General features: G+C 46.4%; 1 protein-coding gene across 2 annotated transcripts; it reads left to right on the top strand.

The window, feature by feature from the left end:
• Nucleotides 1-162: 162 nt before the first annotated feature.
• Nucleotides 163-12,090, top strand: LOC136940958 (transmembrane protein 184B-like). Of its 2 annotated transcripts, XM_067233301.1 has the most exons (10): nt 163-627; nt 2,612-2,845; nt 4,652-4,817; nt 6,589-6,679; nt 6,873-6,948; nt 7,120-7,211; nt 7,859-8,028; nt 8,317-8,511; nt 9,733-9,759; nt 10,193-12,090. In XM_067233301.1, the coding sequence occupies exons 2-10, from the start codon at nt 2,612-2,614 to the stop codon at nt 10,420-10,422; spliced, it is 1,281 nt and encodes a 426-aa protein (XP_067089402.1). In that variant the 5' UTR covers nt 163-627; the 3' UTR covers nt 10,423-12,090. The 2 variants fall into 2 exon arrangements, with proteins under 2 accessions (XP_067089402.1, XP_067089403.1); XM_067233302.1 differs by lacking the exon at nt 9,733-9,759.
• Nucleotides 12,091-12,469: the final 379 nt, after the last annotated feature.

Here is a 12,469-nt window from a genome sequence, read left to right as displayed (position 1 = left end):
CGATGTAATGCAATCACTAGACTTTTGACCTTGCCCATATGTTGGTTAGGGTCCATCACAACAATGAACACATCCAAGTCCAGCTGGCCACATCATTATCCATGGGGAAAGGGTCCAGTTTCACCACTGCGCTTGCGTGAGATCCGGAACAGCAGCATTTTTCTCGTAATTTATGGATGATGTGAGGAAAATAACGGCAGCTAGCTAGCTAGTTGGGCTACAGATTTTAAAGAGATACATAACATTAATTCACAGTTGATAATGTTTAGTTTATCGGGATTCGTCTGACTTGCTTGAGTTTAAACTTTTGATTGCTTTTGAGAACGTCACCCAAACAGCTAGCTAAATAGCTAGAGCTACAGTACTGATACTGATAGAGTACAGCAGCTAGCTAGACTAGTACTAGCTTTACAAGCAGTCAGCTCGCAAACGAGATAAAACATGATTTTAAATTAGGCAGTCTAGTGGCATGATCAAGGAGGCACGAACACAACGGCACAGTGAAAGAGTTTGTTATAACTAGTTATATGTACGAATACAGACAGGCGATTCCAAATAATTTCAAGGAAAAGTTGATGCTGGATACGAATATCCGCAGCGTGAACAATTCCAACCGCAGCAGCTGAGGTAAGCAATCGCTGGCGAACCGGGAAGATGTTTAGTTTTTTGAATGATTTTGATTCAGATATTGACAAACAAGCTACTCAGCATCTTTAGGCGTGAACAATTGGGTTGATATGTTGCTTAAGAGCAGTATATTATTTGAGCGCAGTTGATTTTAATTAGTTGCAGTGATTGATTATTTTATTTCATTGAACGCAGTATAGCTGCATAATCAAACGGTATAAATCCAACATTTTCACAGTTACATGTTACCAACGTTTTCAAATCGGATACGTTGATTGTAGTGTTTTGCTGGTTGTATATTACTGAATTACTGGTGTTATAGATAGTTTTTATATGCAATGAGACATGTAAAATGGTGTCTCATCTTTCCTGACTTGTAGCTGGAAGGCATCAGACGTGAAAACATACTGAAAAATGTCAATAAGATTGAGGTCAGTGTACAATAGATGTTTTGAAACACACCCTTGGCTACTGTTTGAAGAGCCGAGGGACTCGCTGTGTCTCTATCTGACCAATAGAATTGGTCACCCACTACTTCTTTGCTATTCACCACGGTTGACATGACCACACACTGGCTATTCACTACATAATTTGGCACCAGATAGTTAGCTTCAAATTGTGTAGAATTCATCCAAGACTTATTCAAGATATGTTCCAATAATAGGCCACCCTTTGTTACCATTTGTTCACCAAGTCAACAGGACTCCATGACAAAATGATGATCTGCCAATTCATTTCACCATCATGTAAGCAATTGATGCATCCACTTATCTGTGTAATTAATTCCAATACCACCCTAATACCATAATCTAGGTAATGGGGCTTTTAATTGTCACTGCTAGGCATTCAAACTCCTCTGAATTCATTGAATAGGTTTCAAACTTCTATCTTTAAGCACTGTCTCTTTCTGAGATATGGCAGAAAAGGCCAGGTTTTGTTCTCTGTTGGTGAATGCCCCCGTAATGAGTGTCGTAAACCAGGGTGAGTCACCCAGGGCCACCGCCAGCCCAGCCTATATTTATCCACCATGCAGATGGCAGAATCTACAGAAACCATTTTTACTCATTAGATTACCGACTTTATTAAATCCTTGCAGACACATTTTAAGACCACATTTCCAGAGCTCCTCAGGCAACCGTTTGATTATTTTGTATTTTTTTCTGTCAATAGCCATGTGACAGACAGGCTTCAACACAAACAAAGACATCTGATTTATTTAGTGTAGTTCCTCATGACATTAAACACATCTGACTGTTGACCACCATCACATTGCAAAAAATGGACAACAAGCCTAATATGGCTCTATGTCCATCTTAAGGTTACTTATCATGTCTGTTAATCTAACCTAAGTTTTGTAGTGATTTGGCACATCTGGGGTTGTGGTTCACTCTGCTACTCTGTGAAGTGTCAGATGATGTTCCTAGCTATACTAGGCTAGACTCTAGGAAGCCTGCACGCGCTAACGATGTGTGGCAAGGTGTCCCCGAACTCTGGAGGGATTTGTTTCTGTGTATGCTATTTGCATCTCTCCTGCGCCTTTTCTCCTCCGAAAACGGCGAGGAAAATTTGGGTCAGCGGCCCTCCATGTCACACCGATTCTCCCGATCTGACTGATTCATTCTGTTCCTGTGTTCGCTCTCTGCCTCAATCCCTTCTCCCCCCCCACCACCACCACCCTTCTGCCTCCCTCTTTCTCTCCCGCACACACCCACCTTCCTCTCTTCCTCTCACTCCTTTTCAGACATATTTTTTTTCTTTCATAAATGAGGCTTCTTCCCTGAAGAGGGTAGTAGTTTGATTGGTATGGTTCACGTTTACAGTGTTTTTAATTTGCATATGGAAACCTAAAAATGTCTAGTGAAGACCACTGTTTATGTGTGTGTGAGAGCTGTGCACAAGTATGTTATTCAAATAGCAAAATCCCATAACCTTTTCCCTCACTCCCCCCCCCCCCCCCCTCTATCTCCCCCTCTCCCTTCTGCAGATGAGTCAGTTGTGGAGGCGAGGCATGTCCCTGTCAGAGAGGCTGGGGAGTGACAGCCCTGTGGGTCTGGCCCCAGGGCCCCCGGCCACAGCAGCCCCGCCCGGGTCCAACTCCACCTGGGGACCGGCGGCACCCCTGGTCACCCCCGAGGAGCCCATCTTCCTCATGACCTCCACGGCCCAGACGGTGTCTGGCTTCTTCGTGTGGACCGCCCTGCTGCTCACCTGTCACCAGGTAAGTCCCACCAGAGCTGACTCACGCCTTTACTGTCGCACTCGTCCTCCTGCTGCTACATCTCACCTTCAGTTCCTCCCTCGCTCTATCGCTCTCTTCCTCTCTCTACCTGTCACTCAGTTCCTCCCTCGCTCTATCGCTCTCTTCCTCTCTCTACCTGTCACTCAGTTCCTCCCTCGCTCTATCGCTCTCTTCCTCTCTCTACCTGTCACTCAGTTCACAGACAAACCCAAATTGACACAAAGGGGGATACTTTGGCAATCAGCTTTGACATTCAAACGTCAGCAAACGTTGACTTTAGTCTCAAGCTTATGTTTGGTCCTAGCTCATGTTTGACCCTAGCTCATGTTTGACCCTAGCTCATGTTTGGTCCTAGCTCATGTTTGGTCCTAGCTTATGATCTAAATGTTTCCAGTGTGTCTTGGTCCGTGCTCTAAGATGGCTTCTCTACACAAGTTGCTGACAGCCATGGTGGAGTCAGCTCACAGTGCAGATCCTGGGACATAGGCTTCCATATCAGGGCCTCCATGTCCTCCTCCTCAGGCCTGCAAGGCCCCGGGTTGATTAGCTAGCGAGGCTGCTGAGCGAAGCCAGCCAGCGTGGCTCACCTCGGGCTCGGGAGCCGTGGAGAAGCCCTGACGAGGCTTCAAAAGAAATCGCTGTGTGATGAAGAAGGCATCTCTGGCTGTGACACTGTACACCTTGCTGTAGGGTTAGAGATGAGCTTCCTGGCGTGCTGTGGGAGGGGGAGATGAGGAGGTCAGCTAACCCTAACCACCCCACACACACACACACGTTCACCTCCATTTCTGGACGTTCTAAAGCATAGAATCTTAGATTGGAGAATATTATGTAAGAATGTAAGAAGTTAGCTTCAAAAATAAAATGTTACCTCACTATAGGGTTGGATGAAAAAGTACCTGACACTGATTATGTAAACCATATGGCCTCTTCCTGTAATGTTATAGTCTGCTGTGAGTCTTACTGGAAGGCATTACGTAAGACGGCGTGCATTGTTACACTCCCAGGCTCAGGTCAGCGGCCCGTCCTCATTGGCCGTTCACTCGGGTTGAAGATGAAGCGTCGCTCGGACAACAGGTGCAGTCAGTGACATCATCACAGAGCGGAGGCTGTTGCCTAGCAACAGCACGGGGCTCTGCTCTCTCTCCCTCTTTCTCTCCCTCTTGCCATTCCTCTCTTCCTCCCCCTCCGTGCTCCAATCGTCCTCTGTTTGTTATTTTACCAGAGGTGTGTGTGCACCGGCCAGGAAAGGTGATAGGGAGGGTATTGTGGAAAGGCAAGGGGAGCGGAAGAAGCAACAAAAGGTGCTGATGACACAAGAGTCTGCTCATCTGAACAGGAACACAAATGACTGAAGCAAATTGTCAACAAACTCTCTCAGGGCTCAGTTAGCACTCACACAACACACACTCACACAACATTACACACACACTCACACGACATACGCACACACTCACTTTATTGACTGCTCTATCCAGGATGTGGGCTAGACCTCAGTCAGTGTCACAGCCCTGGTGAAAACATACATATTGATTTCCTGAGAAGCGGGTTTCGGCTAACCCACTTTGCAACAGGTCACGTTGACTGAGCTGTGGTCCCTGTCTAGGAGGAGACTTGATTCTAACTGTTTTTTTCTTCCTGTCAACAGACTAGATTACCGTTTGTTTGCCTGGGTTATGGATGGTTTATCCCGTACCATAGAACCTGTACTACAGTAACCTAGCACTCCTTTCAGATACAGACCCTCTCTTATTCACTAACCATCCCTCCCTCCCCCCCCCCCAGATCTACATGCACCTGCGTTACTACAGCTCCCCTAACGAGCAGCGACACATCGTCAGGATCCTCTTCATCGTGCCCATCTACGCCTTCGACTCCTGGCTCAGCCTCCTCTTCTTCACCAACGAGGAGTACTACGTGTACTTTGACACCGTGCGGGACTGCTACGAGGGTGAGGATAGACAAACACACACACGCTACACACATACACCAGATCCACCTCTCGCACCCTTAAAAGTGATTATCTGCGTGACACACACAGAACTGTAAGCAGAAGCCATTTGTGGAGCACGTAGGCTACACTCAAGTTGACTGAAGTTTTCCGGTGTGAACGCCCCCCTCCATTCCCCCGAGGATGGGGTGTGTGGGAATCTCTCCGATCCCCCAGTGACAGATGGCCTTTGCGGTCTGCCTTTATGAGGGCGGCCATCTTTGTTCTCCTGACGTTTTCAAGGCCTGCTGGGATTGCTGGGGAGGGGAAGCCTGTTTCCTAGCAACTGTATGCAAAACGACCAAAGCCTTGACAGGAGTCTGTAGAGAGCTCGCTCGTGGACAGATAAATGGTCCGGGCTGTATTGCGCCATCCAGCTGTGCATCTCAGCAGCACATTAGTTCAGAAATTGTTAGTGAGCCACTGACATCCCTTTATAATGTCATAATACTGTTAGAGGCCCTGGCTCTGTGAACTGTCACCATCATTCTGTCTGTGTGGCTGTCTGTCGGTGTGTACGTTTGTGTGTGTACATGTGCGTGATTGTGTGTGCGCGTGTGTGTGTGCGTGAGTGTGCATTGGGAGCACCGTGATGGAGGGCAGTGGAGCTGAGAGCGAGGCCGTGCACACGGGGTCTCCCCAGCCCTGCTCCAGCTGCTGCTGTGGCCCCGGGGGGGCTCCACACTCCTATATATAGAGATGGTACAACACGCCGCAGCCCCGTCAAACACACGCCAGAGTTGCGAACAAGCATGCATTCGTTAGCACCGCGAAGCACGTGTGGTTCTCTCACTCACACGGTGGCTATCTGAGGGAGCAGGCCTTGTTCAGGGTGCAGACGGGAGTCCCCTCTCTTCCCACATCCTGCACACCTGTGTGGAGTAAAACGACGTAACGAGGAGGTTAACGAGGTGTGTAGGGAGTGGGATTGAAAGGGGAGCGTGGAGGGAAAACAAGAATAAAGAGCCAAGCGGAACGGAGGAGAAACAGAGAGAGTAGGAGCCTGGACCAGCACACCTGGAGGAGGAGCAGCTGGAGCCACATTCCACCCAGAGACGAACACCCTTTACTGGGGACGGGACGAGGAAGGAGGGGGGTGGAGGTGGAGTCGACTCTGAAGTAGAATAGCTTTTTGTTGCGTGTTTACGCACGTGTGTGTGTGTGTGTGTTTGGGCTTGTACAAACAAGCCAGTGTTGATCCAAGCTGAATAGAGGGTGTTTTAGCTGGAGGCCATCCGACGACCCTGCCTCCCCGTCCCCTCTGGTGCTGTGTGAGGCAGCCAAGCCACAGCTCTGCTCTGAGGAACATGGCCTAAGACATATGACCCATGGCTGGGTTTGTAACCCAAAAGTGGTTGTTGTGTTCATTTAGATGTATTTTCCCCCTAGTGTGTTCCTCCCTGATGCATTCTCAATAGACGCAAAAAGCAACTGGGATTCACACAGCCAGAGTGTTTTGTGAACCGGCCATGTTTTACATTTACATTTTACATTTACATTACATTTAGTCATTTAGCAGACGCTCTTATCCAGAGCGACTTACAGTAAGTACAGGGACATTCCCCCCGAGGCAAGTAGGGTGAAGTGCCTTGCCCAAGGACACAACGTAATTTGGCACGGCCGGGAATCGAACTGGCAACCTTCAGATTACTGGATTCCCTCACCGCTCAGCCCTGTGTGTGTTACTTTAGATAAAAGCTCAATGACCTAACGTGTGTGTGCTCCTTTGCAGCGTTTGTGATCTACAACTTCCTCAGCCTGTGTTATGAGTACCTGGGAGGGGAGAGCGCCATCATGGCTGAGATCAGAGGAAAGCCCATCGAGTAAGTCTCCATCTTATCTCTCTACTTATCTCTCTCTTTCTCCCTCCTGCTGTCTACGTATCTTTTGCATTTACTCTCTCTCTGTACCTCTCTTTTCTCCTCTCTCGCCTCTTTCCTTTCTCTCCTCTCTCTCCTCTCTTTTTCTCTTTCCTCTCTGCCCCCCTTCCTCTCTCTCTCTCCCCCTCCCCTGCAGGTCCAGCTGTGTGTACGGGACCTGTTGTCTCTGGGGAAGGACCTACTCCATTGGCTTCCTCCGCTTCTGCAAACAGGTTCGAACCAAACGTCCCAGCTCTCTCGTTTCAGCTGTTTTACTGCCCCTCCGTAAACACATATCAGAGAAGGCGGGGGTTGGAATTTAGTTGTGTACTTGAACTCTACTTTCCCTATTAAACTCCTTCCTCCCCCCCTTCCCTCCCTCCCTCCCCCCCTCCCTCCCTCAGGCCACCCTCCAGTTCTGTGTGGTCAAGCCCCTGATGGCCATGATCACAGTCATCCTGCAGGCCTTTGGGAAGTACAGAGACGGAGACTTCAAGTGAGTGGAGCTGTGCCCCTCCCTCTAGTGGTCCACCTCAGACACGACTCAATACGCTTTTGTTAGGAAAGTGTGCTTATTGAGGAGAAGCAGGGTTATGCGTTTATTTCTTTTACGGTACGGTCCAAAAGTCTGAGGCCACATTGAACATTTAATGGGGCAATTAGAGACTGAGAAAGCCAAGCATTCCGTGACATCACCAGAAGCTCTTTGGAACATGTCATATCACACTGGGATCATCAGGTTTTTGCACAAACTTGTAGAGGCCAGAGTGCACACTGTCATTAAAGCAACGGTGGGGGGGGGGATTGTTAAGCTGATATGATCTTTTGTAATGAAAACATTTTCTATTACATGTAGAAACAAACGCAAAATGGATGTATCTTGACTAGTGGTTTCAGACTTTTGGACCTTACTGTGTGTGGGTGGGTGGATGGGTGTGCGTGTAAAGATATCAATATATTATTATATGTCACCACAGCAAATCAGTTCCTGATTATATAGCTGATAATCTGATATTATCTGCTTCAGAATAATCAGACTAATTTAGCACACTGCCTGAACCAATTTAGAAATAATTAAATGGGAAATGAGACATGATTTTTTACAGAACCTGTACCTGATGCTAATGTCGTCGTCCCCCCCAGTGTGGCAGGTGGTTACCTGTACGTGACCATCATCTACAACGTCTCGGTCAGCCTGTCCCTCTACGCTCTCTTCCTCTTCTACTTCGCTACCCGCGACCTGCTCGTCCCCTACAGCCCCATGCTCAAGTTCTTCATGGTCAAGTCGGTCATCTTCCTCTCCTTCTGGCAGGGTGAGCAATTCTCTCCTTATATGTCTTTTTATCACTGCCCACGCGCAATACAGACAATATGTCCAAATGCAAACCAGGCAGATTAACACACGTTCAGAATCATGGGTATCAGGGTATGAGCCAAATGCTGATTTTTCTCAACAATTCTTTTTATACTCATTGTTTAAGAGTCAAAATGTGAATCCTTACATCTCCCTCTGCTTTTGCTCGCTTGCTCCTTCCCCCTGTTCTTCCTGCTCTCCCCTCCTCCCTCTGTCCCTCCCCCCTCCCTCCCTCCTCCCTCCCCAGGCATGCTCCTGGCCATCCTGGAGAAGTGTGGTGCCATCCCTCAGATCAACTCTGCCGAGGTGTCGGTGGGCGAGGGCACGGTTGCCGCTGGTTACCAGAACTTCATCATCTGCATCGAGATGTTCTTTGCAGCTGTGGCCCTTCGCTACGCCTTCACTTACAAGGTCTACATGGACAAGAGGCTGGACTCCAACGGTGAGGCAGACACACACACACATACATACATATACACACACGCACATACCGTATTTTTTGGAAATAAAGCCGCGGCTTGTACCCTGATTCTACAGTTCTTGTGGTTGTACGGCTTATATTTCGAAGCTGTTTATAGCCCGGTTTTAGAACAAAAAAGTGGCTTCGTCCCAAGATCTCTTCAGACTATGCAGCTAATTTAATGCTCAACACTTGAACGGGGGCTTATTACTTGAAAGAGGAATTATTTACTGTGTCGTCTCAGTTACACTATCAGGGCTTGGTGACTTGCTAAAGTAGGAAAATGGCTAGTAGAACATTACATTTCATAATAATTTCAGTAAAACAAACAGCTGCAAGACCCAGTGAAATGTTATATACAGCTAGCAAACTAACATTAGCTAGCATCGCTAACGACATTGGCTAATTCAACTTCGGTAGGCTATCCTCAGGATTTGCAAGCTAGCTAAATTTATACTACATCTAAAATAATTTTGTATACATAACAATGGATTTTGCCACTAAATGAGTGACTTGACTTTATTTCTGGACATACTATCCACAACCGAAGTGTGTTACACAGTGCTGTAAGATCGCCTGTACTTGTGCATTGCTTGGTATTATTGTTCCCGTATCAAGTGCGGCATATATTCCAGTGCGGTTTATACTCGGATTTACAAACACAAAGCTCCTATTCTGGTGGGGTGCGGTTTATAGAAAATAGTCTTATTTTCCGAAAAATACGGTATACACACATTCATATATACACACACACACACACATATACACACACACACACAAACTCAATTGCTCACTCCTCATCAGCAGCCTTCTGGAGGATGGCTGCATCTCCAAGCCCCTCTCTTTTGCATGTGTTTGAGGAAGTTGTATACTCATTCACTGAAGTGAATTGTAAGATTTGCTGAAGTCATAATCTTGGTGTTCTGGTCTAAATGTTCTATTCTTTTATTCAAACTTTTCAGTGACATTTTTTCCACTGACCTGTTCTCTTTCTCTCTCTTTTCTTCCGCCTCTTATTTCTCTTCCCCGTTTTCTCTCGTCTCCTTGGAACCTTTTTATGTTAAACCCTTCTCCATCTTTAAAATCAACTGTATACGCTTTGATATTCCCTCTTTTGTTAAACCATCATCCTTATTTCAACCTCCTACCTACCCCATCCCTTTCTCTCATCCCCTCCCTCCCTCCTCTCCGCTGCACTAAAAGGCCCGTTTCCTATCTATGGACAGTACGGTAGGTCTATCCCTAGCTGTGTCAGGTCTGGCCCGGACACAGCTTGTGACATTCTGTGTCTGTGATGCCGGTCATACAGTGTTGTGTTATTAAGTTGTAACTCTCATTCATTATGCATGTGTGTCGTCTTCTACAGTGTTAGAACGTTACATTTGTGTTGCATCAGTGTCTGTTTCATGTTGATGGGGTTCACTGGCAGTGTGCTGTATGTGGCAGTCCTGCACATTCTGTTCATTGTGTTCACTCCACTCTGCTCCTCCTGATATCTCTCTCTCTTATCCATCTTTCATCCTCTCCACGGGCTCTACTCACACCTCTCCCTCCTTCCCTCACTCCCTGTCCTCCCTGCCTCCCTCCCTTGCTACAACACCCCCCCTTCCATCACACCCCTCTCCCTCTCCCCCACACGTCTCCCTCCCTCCGTCCCCCCCAGGTCGCTGCGCCCCCATGAAGAGCATCTCCAGCAGCCTGAAGGAGACCATGAACCCGGGGGACATGGTCCAGGACGCCATCCATAACTTCTCTCCGGCCTACCAGCAGTACACCCAGCAGTCCACCCTGGAGCAGCGCGGCGGCCCGGCGCTCTCCCGCAGCCACAGCACCCTCAGCACGCGCGGAGACACCGAGAAGACCCTGCTGCTCAGCTCTGACGACGAGTTCTAGAGGGACACTCGTACACACTCTACCTACACTCACACACACAGTGGTTGACCCCTGGGGGTGAAAGGAGAAAGAGAGGATTAAATAGTTTTACAGAGAGGAGTGTGTATGTGAGACGGGGGTAGGGGTCTAAACTGTGGCAGAGCTTAAAGAGTGAGATGTATTGTATCGACTCAACACTGCTGTTTTTAAATTGTTATAAATGTGTTCTTTGGCTGTTCCATTTCATTGCATACATGTCTGGCTGTGTACAATACATTCAAATGCTCATGAAAGGAGTTATTTACAGTGGAAGTGATCTGCTACAAAGTAAGGTCACATTTTATTGAAATGAAAACACATACCTCTGCCAATATGGATCTAAAAACCTGAACACACACGTACACTCATGTCCCCTCAAGTTATGCTTAAACACAACGTATGACTTGTTTTGATGTACACACAGACACATGCACACATCTACATGAGTGCCATGTTCAGTATCATTTACTCTGGTTCATAGAGAAACCTCCATTTTGTTTTTATTGGTTGTGGTCATGCATCCTCCTGCCAAGTCTGCCTCTTACTGAAGTGTTGCCAAATACATGGAGGTCCCACCTGGGATGGCGGGACACTTTCTGACTGAAAGATTTTGAAGTGACTGAAACTAGCAACTCAAAAGGATCCTTCTTTAGCTGGACCTTCTCTTATGATCGGTATTGTTGTTTTCTTTTAAATGATTTATGCTTGCTTTGATGTTTGATGACATGATGGTACACCCTTAGACTGGTCTAATTATTCTGTTTGGATAAGAATATTTGAGGAATATTATATCTGTACATATGTTTGAGTGTGTGTCAATGTGTGTGTTGTTGGGATTTGTTTAACAATAGTTGTGGGGTCACTCAGGGTGCCTCCTGAAAGTTATTTTTGTTGACACTGGCGGAGGGAACCGCTGTGGGAAAGATGCTGGGGTTGGCTAAAGCGACAGGCAGTGCCCACATAGATTACAGATAAGTGATGAACAGGATTTATCAGCAGGGCTGGACAATTTGCAGGCACCAGGATTATAATCCAGTAATTGGGGCATTGTGTGTTCAAGGCAGTACAGACGATGTCTTGAACTAGAGAATATGCTACATGGCTATGTAGTCACCCACCAGAACAATAGTTTTAACTTTTCCCATGGAATTAAACTGGTACTGTAGAATTCGGCAGAATGGTGTTTACCCCCTAATTGTATCAATATTATTATAAAATAATGTCATAGACTATGTTCTATCCACTCACTTCTCCACACTGGAATTAATCCCCTCAATAAAACAGTTATGGTGACCAATTGGAATGCAGAATGTCTGTAGTGGAATGACCAGCAGAGGGCGCCCGTGTATAATGACAACTTTGAATCTAAAACAAAGTTTATGGAATGGAGAATATTTGAAAACTGAGTTGCCAAAAATGTGAGCAGCAGTGTTGAAATAAACCATATCTTGTATATACAGTTTAAAGATTGAGCAGTTTGATTTGTGAAGTGATGAGGATAGGGTGTGCTGGTATCCCTGCTGAGAAGGGCCTTGTATTTTCTCCCCTGTGTTCTCTCTAGCCTACATAGTTATGGTATGGGTACGAGGTTGACTAATGTATTTTGTCATTGTGGTTTTTCACAAACAAAGAAATAAAATCATGGATGAATGAACCCAAGCAGAAGCCTGTTGTGTTGTAAATGAGAGTGTGGCTGTTGGAAGCACTGATGGGTCTAACCTGCTGCTGTTACAAGTGGACTTTTTAAGACGCCCCAGCTGTGTGGACTACTGACCTATATGAGGTTTTGTATAATAGTAGGCAAGAAATTATATGAGATATTAGAAAATAGCTTTTAGGGAAAAAATACCCTCCACTAGACTAAAATATTGTCAAGGAATCCTGGTCAGATGTGTACACACCTCTACCGGTTCTCAAAATATTTGTAACATTTGTAAGACAAAATGTACAAAATAGCTGTTAATGACAACTTAAATATCCTAATTCCTCAATCATTCATCCTCTAAACTGAATTGACTATCACACACTG

Source organism: Osmerus mordax, chromosome 3 (genome assembly GCF_038355195.1).
Source record: "Osmerus mordax isolate fOsmMor3 chromosome 3, fOsmMor3.pri, whole genome shotgun sequence".
Lineage (NCBI taxonomy): Eukaryota > Metazoa > Chordata > Actinopteri > Osmeriformes > Osmeridae > Osmerus > Osmerus mordax.
The sequence above is the reverse complement of the archived record's forward strand: the minus strand, read 5'-3'. Positions and strand labels throughout refer to the sequence as shown.